Source organism: Anser brachyrhynchus (assembly GCF_964034855.1).
Source record: "Anser brachyrhynchus genome assembly, chromosome: 1".
Lineage (NCBI taxonomy): Eukaryota > Metazoa > Chordata > Aves > Anseriformes > Anatidae > Anser > Anser brachyrhynchus.
The window spans coordinates 53,207,238-53,222,571 of NC_137694.1; the positions used below are offsets into that span (position 1 = coordinate 53,207,238).

Consider the following 15,334-nt stretch of genomic DNA (forward strand, 5'->3'; position numbering starts at 1 on the left):
TACTGTATACTATTCATTTTTTTCCTTCCAGATGCTTACAGATTAAGAAAAGATTTTTATTTTGATGCCTCTCCTGGGTAAAGAATCTACCAGCTTGTTAGTTTCCTCAGCACTCCCTATATAACAAAAAAATCTCATATATGGAAGGCCCCATTTTCTTTTCTTAGCTGTACTCCAGAGATGCTGTGAGCACCTGCAACTTCTGTTAATTTCCTTGGGTATTGCAGGTGTTCAACAGCTCTAAGGATTGAACCTACTGGGACTAAATAAATGTGAGAAGCTCATACTGGATCCATGGAGCTAACAAGGACTGAGAGTCCTAAAATAGACAGCAGTGAACTTACACTACTAAAAAAATATTTCTTCCAAGTGAATACATCAGGAGAGATGTGGCTTGTTAGAAAAATATCTTACTTCTCTTTTCTTGAATGGCTATGTTCACAAGCTCTCATTATATTTTGCAGTCTGAAAAAGATTTATTCCTACTCAGATCTGAATCTCAGTTTGATTCTATGTCTATTACTTTCACTATAAAATTTATATACAATATTTTCTGTTATTCTCATCTTCTGCCCACCAGTTGCATTCTTCCTTTTCTTCTTTAATCTGTATTTTATTATCTATTTGTTGTCCTTTTTTTTCTGTGCACTGGTAGTTAATTATGTTTTATATTCAGTGGAAAATTCTAATAAAAGCACTAGAACTTACAATAGAAACTTTTCTCTTTTTTAATTGATTGAACATCTGCAAGTTTATTGAGGCAACCCATTGAGATAAATGCATCAACAAGTAAGTTTCCCACTCATGAAGTCAGTACAACCAGGCAGAAACTGCCTAGCAAGTTTCCACTCACTTGGGCACCAAAGATTTATATTTATACCCAACACATTTGGCCCAGATAATAGCTTTCTAATAAAGCCCAAGGATTAGAGAGTGAACCCCAGCATAGGAACTGATTCTTAAACGCTGGCATCCACTGGACTAGAGCACACATGGTTTCTTGCCTGTCAGGCTAGGAACATGCCTGAAGAAAGAAGGGGTTAATATAAAACCACTCTGCAGGTATTTTTTATCTAGTCTCAGAAGGTTCTAGTCTCTTCAAGGTTGCTCTATAACAAGCTGCTTCTGATGATATGAAGAACAGAGAAGTAGAAAGTCTACACACCTCTTGTCTACAGTACAGGTTAATTTTCTGTTTAAACTAAGAAATCCAGAAAAGAAAAAAGCAAGGCTAGTCTGAGACTACTGATGCCAGCCACTGGAAAAAATGATAAGTTTTATGAAAGAATGAACTTGCGATTTAAAATACCAAGAGGACAGCTATCGATAGATAATGCTTTAAATAGAAGAAATATTGACATTATTTTAAAATACTCATCACATAATATAGCTCATAACTTTTATAATAAAGCCAAATGTTCAACATTATTTAATAACTGACGTGAGGAAACAGTGGTATTTATAAAAGAGGTATGGCTCACTATTTATTTCTCATGATTCACAGAGGCATTGCATTTTTTATTTTTGCAGCTGAAAAGTAAATAGTTGGCAAACACTTCAGTATACTTGAGGAATCAATTAAAAATAGCATTGAGAAAATAGCAGTATCAGTTCAGAGCTTTCAACCTATCTGCAATTTGCTTCCACTTAAAAACATGACTATTTCTTCAGAGCAATAACTGCATAGCATCTGGGGGATTTCACAGGATCAAATAACTTCACAAGTCCTGACCAGGCAATGTTGTCCTGTAAAACGATATATGATTGAAGTACATTAAAATGTGTTTGACTTAAAAGCTAAGACACGGTAATAGGTCCACATTTTGAAATGCAAAGTCACCAAAAAAAAGATTATTCTTAATGCAAAGCAGGAAAAACACTTATCTAACAACAAAACTATTGAAAATTTGTTGTGAAAAAAGGAAACAAACAAAAAAAGGATGTATGTTAAAGTCAGTTAATTATTTCCATCACTATCAGATGACAGCTTACCAACCCCTTAATCAATAAGGGGTTTCTGCTTTTTTTTCTTCTTCTGGTTGAACAAGAGAAAAGATATTAAGGATCAAGTTCTACTTGTTTTATGCAGCACATTCTACTACTGAAGCTAATTAACTGACTTTTCAAATGAGTAGGGCCAGCTGGATCTGGTCTTCATGTTGCATATGGCTTTTATCATTTCTATTTTTTCTTCCTAGACATATTTTGTGAATCAACCAGTACAAGATTAAATCAATGGGTATATTACATTTAAAAAAGGTGAATTAGCACTAAATGCACCAAGTCTGATCTTCCATCCTGGAAATCATACAGATCTCTATGTGATTTATAACTGGTTGGCATTTGGGAAAATACATCATTATTTAAATATCTCAAATTGCCTCTCAGTAAAAATACCAGTTAGAACAAAAGCATACATTTGCTACAACTCAATTGTTCCAAGTATACTGTGGCAAAGAGGAAAGTGAATTTTTACTTATGATAAAATGGAGCTATTAAAATGAAAGGTTTATAGTGGAAGAACAGTTATTCACATGAATGAATTTAAACTTTATTTTAAAATTTTATTTTGACTGTGGCTGAGCAGAAGCTGGAAAATGCTACCATGTCTTCTGATCAAATTGTTACTTATACAAAAAGTGTTTACTGGTGTAGAAAAGGTGTGATTGATGCTTCTAAGTTAACCAGGTCAAGCTCAAAATTAGTGTTAGTAGAAACACTGTAACATAAATCATTACAGAGTAAATATAGTAGCATTTGCTTATTAAATCCCACATCTATATTTGTAAAATATATCCAGGCTGTATGCTAGTCAAATGTACCTCAGTTGACCCATACAGTTGGAAAAAGTGTACCCTCTCTTATCATAGACCTTAATTAAGAAATGATAACAAGAACCTAATGGGACTTAACCCAAAATTTCTTTAATTATATGTTCTAAAACTTATTCTTTGTAAACTCTAGAATGTACAGTATAATGTTTGTTTAGCATTTCCAAAAATTTCTTTAATTATTAGATATCTCTATGTCATATTAAATAAGATTTGTTGCATATTTAATTTTTTTTAATTGTTTATTGACTTGTAATTACCATACAATTAAAAGAACATAAGCTTTACTGTTGCTGCTTTGGTGAAAATAAAAACATCTGCTGGGCATATGTTTATACTAAATGGAATGAATGCTTATACTTTTGCAAATATGAGAAGAATAATTCTGCAACAGAGACTTTTGGTCTGCACAGTAATAAATTGTCTGAAATAGTCTCATTTCACTGATGTAGCCTTTAGGTACCATAAAACATAATGCAAAAATACCTGCTCCTTGAGGTAGCAAAGACGATCCAGAAGTATCAAAACTTCTATGCAGGGAGCCAGCACAACCTTTAACTGAAAGAAAGATTAGATGCTGTTATGATTTGGGGAAAGTGAGCCAATACACTTCCCAATGGCTACACTTCCACAAAACAGTTCCAGGAAGGTCAATCATTTTCTAGTGGTTGTACAAATGTCACCTTGCCAATTTTCCCTGTGGGGTGGACATCTTCTAAACAGATTATATTAAAGATCAAAAATACATGGAATGCCATAAAGCTAGGAAACTACGTTACTTAGTTGGTTTTCAGGCACTGTCCAACAAGAAAATGATATTATATGAAGCAGAACAATTTTAAAGAGGGAAATAATGGATTTTAATAAAAAGAATTTTTATGAAATAACTACATGGAGGCCAGTCTAGGTTTAAAAGGAGACTGACATTTCATTTTCCAGGGTAATAGTCCCTCTTGAAAAAGAATCTTCCATGTGTTCACTTTATTATTTTACTGACACCTAATATAGTTTTGAATAGGATATGCTCCAAAGTTTGGAAGGGGGAGCTGCTTTGTTTTTGAGATTGCATACCACAGTGTAAGACAGTCCACCTCCACATAAAACTTAACAGGGCTTTGTTCTAGACTAGCATATATATAATACAAGGTAATGGTATTAATCCTATAACTTTTACCATATTAAATGCTTCAAGCTCATTCATTCTGTGCTTGTATTTTTCATAGTAATCCATTATACAGCTGTCTGGAAGCTGCAGAGGATAAAAAAAAAAGTATCAGAGTTATTCCCGTTTTGAAATATGAAACATTTTTTCCTAATCAAAAGTCATCCTACAAATGAAATCTGTTTTGTTTTTGAAATTAGCAATTTACTGAGGTCTATAATAGTTTTCCAACAGCAATTTCTCAGTTCTCATTTGCGATTACTGTTCTTCAGACAGCATTTTGCACTGACATGAAATACTGAGATATATTCATTATTCAGAAAGCTCTAGTCGTTCTTTAATGAACATTGCACAGCAAAATGGAGATAATATTCTCATTTCCTTTCCCATATATCTTATACCTTGCACCCCCCAGCCCAAGAGATTTATTTAAATGGACGAAGAGTGGAGAGTCTGGTGTCAGAGTATCAAGCTTAAGTCAGGACTCCTGGATGGTATTTCACATTACAGAACCTACTGTCAGATTCTGGAAATAACTGTTTCGTTGTGTCACAAGTTACCCACCTTTGAAATAAAAGTTTCTCCGTTTACTTTGAACCACTGCATGTTTCCCAATTGCTTGATTCAACACTGCCAGCACTGCCACTGTAACTGCAAATTTTGTGACTTTGGGCTAATTTTGATCCAAGGCAGCTCAAGAACTTGACTAAACCAAATACCCCTTCCCCTTTCAGCCCTTAGTGGCCTCTGCACCACAGCAGGTAGCTACACCTATGACCATAACTGCTCTTCACAAAGCATTTTCCCTTGGACCACAACATTTCCCAGGCTTTGTAGGCCATGATGTCTCTACCCTTCTGATGTCCACAGTCCTGGATGCTAAAGAAGAGAGATGAGCTGTCCACTTAAGAAGCCTGTCAGAGAAATGGGAAGTAGGTCTGCAACATTATTGGTGATGTAGGCTGCTGGAAAGAGTGGGGATGAAAGAGCCTGATGTATTGGCCCGATGTATTTCAGTAATGGGTCTGCAGCACAGCTACTCTGTTGTGGTTATGGAAAGAGCCCACAGCTTAGCAGAAAAGTAATGCTACTGACAAAAGACCAGGAAATATAAAGTGTCTAATACGTTTTTGCACACATTTATTAGCAAAGTCATCTGAGAGCATGTGGCTAATCCAGTCATAAAGGAATAAAATAGCCTAAACTGGAGAATATTTCCATAATTTGTAAGTTTTCATATCAGGTATGTATTATGAACTTCATCTTATGAAGAAAAGGGAAAGAAGGGAATGAAATGACCTCACAATTATCACTAACTGTCACTGAGAAACTCTCAAAGATGGTGTATCAGATTGCTAGTAGATGCATGCCTTTCATTATAGAGCAGTCTGATCAAATTCAACCCATTGAAAAAGTGTAAAGAATTTAAAAACACTAAACAGATAAGTAATGAATTTGTCAAGAACAAATCACAAGTCAGCCTGCTTGTAAGAAGGGTGGAAGGATTCATGTTAGGGAAAACCAAATGTTGTCATATATTTTGACTTCAGCAAGGGTTTTGCACCATTTCACATAACAATTTCAACACCCAATATAAGAAACAAGATTTAGATTAAAGTATTATAAAGTGCGTCAATATTGTTTGAATGACCATAACCAGAGAGTTGTTATTAATGAGTCTCCGAACAACTGAAAAGACATAGTGAGTGGAGGTCTGTTAAAAATGCAAAATGTTTTCATTAAGAACTGAGATGACAGAACAGAAACCACATTAACTAAGTCTGCAAATGTGCAACAGGAAAGCACAGGATTACTAGAATTTAAAATAATTTTCAGAAATTGGATCATTGCTTAGAAAAGTGTTTGAAGTGCTATATGGAAATGCAGGGGAGACTACACTCAGGCAGAAATAATCAGCGGTTCCCTATGAGGAACACCAAATGACAACCTGGGAGATATAGCAGATCACAAGCTGAGCAAGAGTCACAGTTGTACTACTGAAAAAAAAAAAAGCAATCACTGTACTGCGACACATATGGGGGAACAGCTTGGAAGCGCAGGAAGTAATCCTTAAACCCTGCTTGGCAGTGGTAAAGCTCTAGCTGGAATGCTGTATCCATTCTGGTGCAGCAGATTTCACAGAAATAAATGAACTATTTGAAAAAACCCTAAGAGAGAAAAGAGATCAGAAATCTAGAAAATAGGACCTGTGAAGACAGATTGACAGAACTGGAACCGATGAGTCTAAAGAAGAGAAAATCAAGAGCGGGCATAATACCAGTTTTTACAAACCTGCCACCAAGAGTTAAGGAAGGTTGTTCTCTATGTCTACAGTGGGTAGGAAAAGAACTCATGAGCTTGCATTGCAGCAAAGAAAATCAGTCAAGAACTTGAAAAAAAAATCTCTCTGTGAGGTTAATTCAGGACGGGGGAGGTTGTAAGCCTCCATCATGGAAAGATTTAAGAAGTTTAGACACATTTTTCAGGAATGATGCAAAATTCTAGCTCTCCCTTAAAACAAAGGGAGGGGTTAGAAGAACTTTTATAGCCTTTGACTCCTTTTTTTTTTTTTTTTTTAATTTAAAAAGAACTTTATTCCCAACTACAGCAGCAAGGTTGAGAAGTTGATTTGGCAGTACTATTGCACTGACTTTTTTGGTCTTGTTGATATTTTATTTTCAATAAAGCTGTGCAAATATCTAAAGAGCCAAACCAACTAAAATATATCAGTCATGAGATAAAATAGTTTATTTGACCTCTGCTCTATAAGCTTTTCATTTCAACTGAGAATTAAAAGCATTTCAGTATAATGGATTTTTGAAATTACAGGCTATTCGGATTAAAATATAAAGATCTGCATTTGTAAAAATATAAACGCTAAATCTTTCTACTTTTGCATCCTTTACATTCTCCAATTTTCAACATGAAACATTCCAATTACCTGTGAAATGTTTCACAAATAAGAAGCTGGGTCAAAAATGTCTCCTGGCTGTAGCCATATTCAAGTACTGAGCCCAAATGCTTTTGCACTCCCTCCTCACTTAACACATTTTGATAGAATGCATCCTGCTGTCACGGATAGATTAGGTGGTACTCTAAATTGTAGCTCAGCTGAAACTTTGGTTTGTGACCCAGCTGAATATAACAGGCCAGCTGAAAAAGAGAGAAAGCGTCTGCAAAAAAATACATTGATAGAAAAGCGCATTAAAAGGAAAATGGTCCCTAGCTATGTGGTCAATTGACTGGAAGAAGATCAAAACTTGGATTATGGTGGCTTTGTTTGAAACTGCAACAGTTTGCCACCTGGCTTCAGTACTTCCTAGCCACCTAACACAATCTTCAGCTATCCCTCTGAGGTGAAGTAGGACTAAATTATTTGTTGTGTTTTCAGGAAAAGATTGGACTTACATATGTAAAGCAAGCCCCATTTAGCCACCAGAGTTGTGTGTATAACTATTCTCTGTAGAAAGTTGCCACAGATTTGTGTATATATATATATATATATATATAAACTAAATACATGCACAGAACTTACATTATGATGCTGATACTATGAACTCACGGCATGAGTCAAAATGCATGAAAGAACCTAAATACAATATCATGCCATTGTCTTAATAAGACACTCAAAGATCTAGCTTATGCTACTGATATTCTAGTAAGGCTCAATGTATATGGAGCTTTTTGGGCCAGTATACCTTAGTTGATTTAGTTTCTGATCTTTACCAGGTTGTGAACAAACGTGCCTCTTTGCACTGTGATGGTGGTGCATCCCTTCTTTTAAAGTAGTTTCTTTGTGGTTTGGTGTGGTGGCTTAAATAGCCAAAACAATCAAGAGGAACTAGAGGGCAGTGAGATTCCCATTGTCCTAGTTATAACAATGCCACATGCTGGAGGTGGCACTGAGACCATACTGAGACTCATCTGTAGTGAGCACGAGGAGGCTGTCAACAGATTCTTGAGAGCAAATGAGGTGCTGCACTCCTGAGCAGACCCAAGGTATACTGGAATCTCACAAATGTGCCAATTGAGCACGCTCTGAAAACAAAACATGCAGACACAAGGTGGGTGACAACTAGAAATCCCACACTTAAAACTTCTTACTGTCCAAAATGCACACTCTCTACAGAGGAGAGCCAGATCCTAGAGATCCTGCCCACAGTCAAGCAGACGTAATGCTGTTTACCACCTCCACTGGACTGTTTACCCCTGTGCTGGTTGCACATTTCCATGTTTCCTCTCTCTCCTTGCAGCAGCACTGTCATGAACACTAGCAAGAGTACCAGAAGCTAATAAGGCAACCCTTTTAGCAGAGCAGTGTCTTAGATCAGTTCAAAATGCTCGAGAGGCCATACCATACAACTTTTTACAATTTTTCAGTGACTAAGGTAGTTAAAATACATCTTTCTGCTTCTCAAATAATGTAATTACTGAGAAACTTTTGTTTATTTAGAATTTAATTTGAAATGCATTTCAAATAAATGCAATCTATATCATTTATAACTGTATCTCATTGAAGTAAAAGTCACACTTCTTAAAATTAGTCGTCAGACTAAGATGTTATGCTACCATAACTGGGACAGTATTTTGCCTGTTTCAAAAACAATTATACTTGAAAACAGCACTATGCAGAGTATACATGCAGTGTATATTTTATACACCGTAATACAAGTGTTACCCAAGCCTTCATTCAATATTTCCCAAACTAACAAATGAACTTCACAGTTTAAGGTGTTCACTGTCATTTAAAGACCTCAACACAAAATTTGGTGGGGGGTAGACATCAAGATCCTTCACGATTATAAGAAATCTCATTTTAAAAGTCCCTCCCTTTTCTGAGTTCTGCAAAAATTCTCATTTTACTTCCAATTACAGTTATATATATTCAAGTTAGTTCATGTCTACCGATAGTTCCCCAATTCTAAGTATGTGGTTCTTCAACACTTTAAAAAATAACAGTAAAATTAAGCCATACAATATGATTCCTCCTCTTATTTTGTTTTATTTGCCAACCACATGTTATAATATTCTAATCTATCAGGTTAAGATAGGCATTTATTAGCTTCATAGCAGAACACAGCACAATGATGTTTCTAAGAGACACTGACAAATGCCAAAAAATGAGGAAGGTGTTCTTACGTGTTTTTAGCACAGCAAAAGCACCAGACACATTCTTTTCATGCTACTTTACACAGCAACTATGTGGTATACCTTCACAGTATTTAACTTTGAAGAAAGTTGCTTCTTCCAATGCAAGTTAGCAGACAGAAAAAGAAAGAAAGAAAGAAAGAAAGAAAGAAAGAAAGAAAGAAAGAAAGAAAGAAAGAAAGAAAGAAAGAAAGAAAGAAAGAAAGAAAGAAAGAGAAAGAAAGAAAGGAAAGAAAGAAAGAAAGAAAGAAAGAGAGAGAGAGAAAGAAAGAAGGAAAGGAAGAAAGAAGGAAAGAAAGAGAGAGAGAACATTCACATACAACCACCAAGTTCACAGAAGACATTTCAGTGGCATTTAGCATTCCTTCAAGCATTCTACTTGAAAACAACATCGGTTTAGCCTGTTGGCATGTCATCTAGTGTGCCACATGAAAAAAACATGTATTTGCAAGTAGTAATTCTGTAGTTAAGACTCCTAGAAAGCATCTATATGCCAAGTTTTGGAAACTGAGCAACATTACATGCAGGAAATAAATTACATACTCAGACATTTGAACTTGGGAAGTATACGAAATCCCTTTGGTTAAAGAGTTCATACTGGTGCTGAAGTTAAATTTAGAAATTCATCACTCAGCTAATCCTGTGGGATAAATTTAGAGAATGCCATGCTCCTCTGGTCAAAATCTTGTAACATTACTTAATCAGAAGTTCATACAAAAAAAAAACCTTTTGCAAAATTAGAAATATATATATTAAAGGTGTAAGGACTAGAGTTCAGTCTATTATTTTAGAATGTTCTCACATGGCTGTGGAAACCTTACTTATTAAGCATTTTTCTAGGACAGATGGAACTTCCCAAATATGTTGCTTTCTGAACAGTGAAGCTTACCCTGACAAGGTCCTTAAGGATGGAGGGTTTTCATCTTGTCCTGGGCTCACCTGTTCACTTAATTGCAATGTTGTTTGTCAATGACATGTACAGAGCACAATGTCTCTTCATTATATGGTTTAAAACGATGAAAAAAACACATAAAACGTTCTGTTCAACATATTTTGGTACAACCATGTTCAAGTTTAATGAACTGGAAGATCATTAGAACATCTGAAACAGCAGGTACAGGAACAAATTAGGAAATATATGTGATAAATTGCAAACAGTATCTTCTGAGTAGCACAGATGTAGAAATGGGAAGGAACCTCCTCAAAGACTGCTCGCCATTACATGAGTAGAACACAGTTAGAGACTGACATCAGGCCAGCTCATGACACAGGCTGGACAGAGAGCTAACATGGGTGCGGTGCGGAGCAGCACTTCCACCTGCATGGTGGAAGGGACCATAAAGCTTGAAAAGGCTTGTCAGATAGTCCCTGGTTTGGTCTGAAAAGGGGGAAGGTATGATCTTAGGGATGGATCCCAAGAAACTCCAGAGGCGTTTCCAAACATTCTACCAGCCACACATTGTGAAGCTATCTGCAAGTTACATTTGCCACAGCATTTTCACAAAGCACTTATGTGATGGGAACTTCTAACTCTCTTAGGAGGAGTCTTTGAAAGTCCCATATTTAAGTTCTTGGCTTTGCTTCCATCTCATGATGCAGGAATCTGAACACAGCAAACTGGAACTGTTTTTGTATTCATTTTAAAAAGAGCACTGTTATCATGTAAATACATGCAAGCAAGCAGAGCATAAGTTACGTCTGCTGAAAATTTATTCAGGACTGAGCTTGATATATTAAATATAGATTTAGCTAACATGAATATCTGGCTCATAAGAGAAGACATCTCCTTAATCCATGTTCACTCTGCCATCTGAGCAATTATAAAAAGGAAACGTATATTAAAACTGCAGTTCTGAAACAGTGACAAATCACATGAAACTTAGAATAAAAGTACATCTGTGCTCCTTCTGCAAAACCAATTATTTTTAAAATCAGCGTATCCTTATTTTATTTTAAAAATCAATAGAATCAGCTACTTTATTAGGCTTATTAAACTCAGACCTTTGACTTTCTTTGTTACTTGGTATATCACTGAGAAATCACTCAGCTCAGCTACTTAGTTTTCAGGCTTTATGTGTGTGTACAGGCAAGTGTTACTGTTAGGTGTTTGCTTCATCAAATTAAAGTAAAAAGTCACATATGCATGCTCTTGTGCTAGTTTTCTTAAAAAGTATTGCCATAAAAAAAAAAAACAAACACTACTGCTGTATGAAACATATGTCAAATATTCACACTAACTATATAAAAACCGATCAAAGACTTTAGAAAGCAAATTTTGTCTGACAAAAAATAACCAGTTACTGAACAAAATAATTAGTATAATTTCACACAAAATCTATTTTTAGTATTCTCTATACGTTTTATTACTCAAATTGAATACTATGGAGTTTGCAAAAGCACAAAGTCAATGTATCAAAAAAGAAGTCATTTAGGAATTCCAGTAGAGCTGAACTAGCAAGCCCAGTGTATTTCAGATCTCTTTTGATTTATTTAATGATAAAAATTGCAAGTGTAATTACTAGAGGATAAGGATTATTCTACAAATGAATATGTAATAATTTGAGAAAATCTTAAAAAATAAGACAATCATGTATTATTATGTATGCATTATCAATTATAAATAAACCCCAAAGTCTTGGTTACTGTAGCCAAATAAAGTACTAACACATTCATTTAATTAAATATACTTCTAAATACATAACCTTTACAGAATATATAGGATGATACTACTTGTATCTATATTTAGCTACACAGCTAAATCAAGGCTTTGAAATATTCTAACATTGCTAGACATATCAAATATCAAAGTTGTTTAAATCTCCTTAGATGATAAATGAGTTTTTCACAGGACGTGAGTTTCTTTTACTGTGTTATTAATTCAAGTGCTACTCTGATGGGTACAACACCTCACAGATGGGTCTAGTGCCCTTTCCTGATCCACCAGTTCAGATTTGACAGCTGTAAATCTTTGTGGGATGCTCTACCTGAAGCACAGGATCAGAAAAAGACAAATGGGCAGCAGCTGTTTTTAGGAAGTCTGGTCAGGGTAAAGCAAGCAGGGATAGTGGAAACTGAGCATTAACCATCTGTTTATTGTTGCAGATCTTATCTCAGACTGTTCGCCAAATAAATGACCTTTTTTTTTTTTTTTTTTCCAGGGGGAAGAGCAGCAGGAACTTCAGGTTATGTGCAGACTGTTCAAAACTGAAGAATACCAGTCACAGGCCACCTGGAAGCTTGGATGTACAAAACCAAGTACATCTGCAACAACAAGCTCACTGACAGGCACTCTTTCATGCGTGAAGGTTTACAGTGACCCTTCCTTCAAAGTTGCTGTTGCACCTCGCCAGCACATGTGTACATCTGAAAGGGTTAAGTGATTTGTGAAATATTTTGACTAAATAACTACCTTGTATGCGATTCGCCCATAGCAGTAACTCCAGTATGCATATAGCAGGAGATGAAATCAAAGTGACTAATAGCTTTTCTTTGCAGACGCGTCAAGAGTGTTCCCACACCTGTGTATCTTCCTGCAATTGGATGTGGCATTAAATAGTGTTTTGTCCTTAAATTAATCCTGGCCAGCTTCTGTTTGCTAAACAGCTCCACCCGCTGAGGCTCTCGCTAACAGAACAGTTGTCCTAGCTGGCCTGCAGATCCCCACGTCTCCCAGCCTTAACCTGGTAAGCCTGTAACCTTTAATCACCTTAAATCAAAGTAAGGTAAGCTCTAACAACAACATTTCAATGATTTATCCCAATAATTACAGGACACTAGGCAATTTAAGAACATTTTTCTATCTTTTCTAAGACTAGAAATACATGAATACTTACACAAGTACTTTTTGCTGTGGCAATGCCATTTGTAGCACTTATTGTCCTAAGTAGTAACCTAATGAATTAATAAAGAGGCTTACTTTTAAATGTATCTTCAAGAAGGCTACAAACAGAGCTGAAACTCATTCTGCTGAAGAAATGCAGCAAGAGGAAGGAGTGACTGCCCTTGTTGCTTGAAAGAAGCACGACTAACAGGTGGAAGAGCAGCCAGATCCTCCAGGAGAAAGAACAGACACAAACACATCATTCTTTCAAGGGAGAGTCCCATGTTTATGTTAAATTAGGTAAAACTGGTTGAAAGGGAGAAGGAATCTGATAGAATTTCTCCCTTATCTAAGTGATGCTGAACGCTTTGCTCATACAACATGGAGCACACAGGAACAGAGTGAGCTAAGACAAAGAAAACAACCTGGAATAAAATTCTGCCTCAGTGTGTATCCACCCTTATTACTGAAGACCTGTGCAGGGATCCATGGCCCACAGAGCAATTCCATTAGTTCTAAATCTAGAAGCAATATAACCATACCTGTGAAGCATCAAGCTGACACTAAAAGACCTCCTCTCTGCCCTCACAAATTGAGAATATTTGGCCAGACATTCAAAAGTCATGGTGTATGCCTTAGTTTTACCACTGAGGTGGAGAAGTGTGTGAAAAAGAATGGTTCTTTACCAAAAGACAGAAAAAAAAGGTTCATTTACATCTCAGTGTGTAATCTGGACTTGACAGGCTCTTCTACATTGAAAAGAAAACACAATGGGGGAAATTATTTTGGCTAAGGTAATGGGAAACTTCAGTCCCTGAGCAGGAACTTGTAACAGTGAATGGTCCTAGGTGATTGGTAAATGCTATTTTTTGTAGAAAAACTATTTTACTATTTTGTCTCACTCTTACTCACTCCCGATTGACAATCTTTTCATAAAGGGTCTGGTTCTCATTTCAGATAAGTAAAGGTCTTCACAACGAAGGAGGCAGAGGGGCTTGTTAAAATGAAGAACTGGTAGGATTAAAGTACCTAACCTTACAGAAAAACAATAGCAAAAATCAGCTTACTGTTTGGATGTTTATACCTGAAAAGAGCCCTCATCTCTATTTAGCAAAAATATGTACTTATATAAATGAGCATTGAGGTGGGTCAGGTGTTTTATGGAGTTGCCCTCTTTATCCTACCTCTCTATTTGTCCAGATTGGGAAATGAATGACTGGATGGCACCGTGGTGGTCGTTATCTCTATTCTCATGTAGAGATTAAACTCTCTTCAATTTTCTCATTGTAAAAGAACTGCATTAACATTTGATATTATGACCCTCAGTTCTCTGACTTTTAAAAATTGATTTGTTAAATATCCAGCATTTGCACTCACAAAGCAGAGACCACTATGTAAACAATATTTTCTTACAGTTCTCTCTGGTTGTATCACACTGCACCCCTCATTACCTCCCCTAATGCCCAGTGCTCTGCGGTGGATCACTTTTTTATCTCCAGATTTGGAAAAGTAATAAACACTTCAGATTTGATCAAGTCTTCCTTAGCTGCTTTTGAACATCATCTAAATACAGTGACGCATGGAGACACTGAATGCCTCCTTTTTCTGTGGCTGATGGGCACATTTTTGATTATTCTGGAAATATTATTCATATATGCTTACTCTTGTCTTATATTCTTCCTAGGCATCAGTTTTTGGAGACAGTCAGAGACGGAGCAGACGTTTGGTCTATGCGGTGCAGCTGTTCTTTTGTTCATTTTTTAAAACAGAACTAGAAAACAAATTCTACATAAATTTCTCTTTGATTTTTGTTGTCTTTGAGAGCAAGTGTTTAGCCTTCATCACGATTTTAGCTGCGTAAGTATTTTTTTCTGAAGAGAGAAATTTAGCACATTCTCCATTAGCGTGTAGTATAGTGCTGACTCCACCATGAAAACTGCAATGTCAGACCCACTGCTGAGGAAGCAGTCACAATTTTCCTCACACTAGCATTAAAATAGCACTGTTTTTGTCCTGCTGCAGATTTGAATATAGCTGGGAAATAAAAAATAGTATTATTTAGATCAGCATAAAACTCAATCATCAGTATGCAGCCAGCTGCACATAAAAATGAGGAGCAATACAAACAAAAATGAACATTTACTTGAATCAGATCTTTAGCACCCACACATACGGGCAGCTTGAAGTGGTATTACCAGACATGTTTCTCTCAGGGCAGCCTTGCCCAGACCCTTTCTAGCAAAAGGCAGTGTTTCTAAAATCCGACACATGAAGTTTACATGTTCAATAATTTTAAAGGAAATACTGTATAACTCTTTACCAGCAGAGTTTAATCAATAATTACTTAAATCGACTATTGTACAATCAATCCAC

At 36.1% G+C, this 15,334-nt stretch overlaps 1 protein-coding gene across 2 annotated transcripts in view; it reads right to left on the minus strand.

Annotated features, from left to right (window-relative positions):
* Window positions 1–1,456: 1,456 nt before the first annotated feature.
* METTL25 (methyltransferase like 25) overlaps window positions 1,457–15,334 on the minus strand; it is a gene marked incomplete at its 5' end in the record, with an annotated part of 63,032 nt that continues 49,154 nt past the window's right edge. For both annotated transcript variants that reach the window (XM_080575710.1, XM_080575711.1), the window contains 3 exons: window positions 1,457–1,746; window positions 3,318–3,389; window positions 4,006–4,080. In XM_080575710.1, coding sequence (XP_080431836.1) covers window positions 1,660–1,746; window positions 3,318–3,389; window positions 4,006–4,080 — 234 coding nt within the window. In that variant the 3' untranslated portion in view covers window positions 1,457–1,659. The remainder of the gene's footprint in view (window positions 1,747–3,317; window positions 3,390–4,005; window positions 4,081–15,334) is intronic.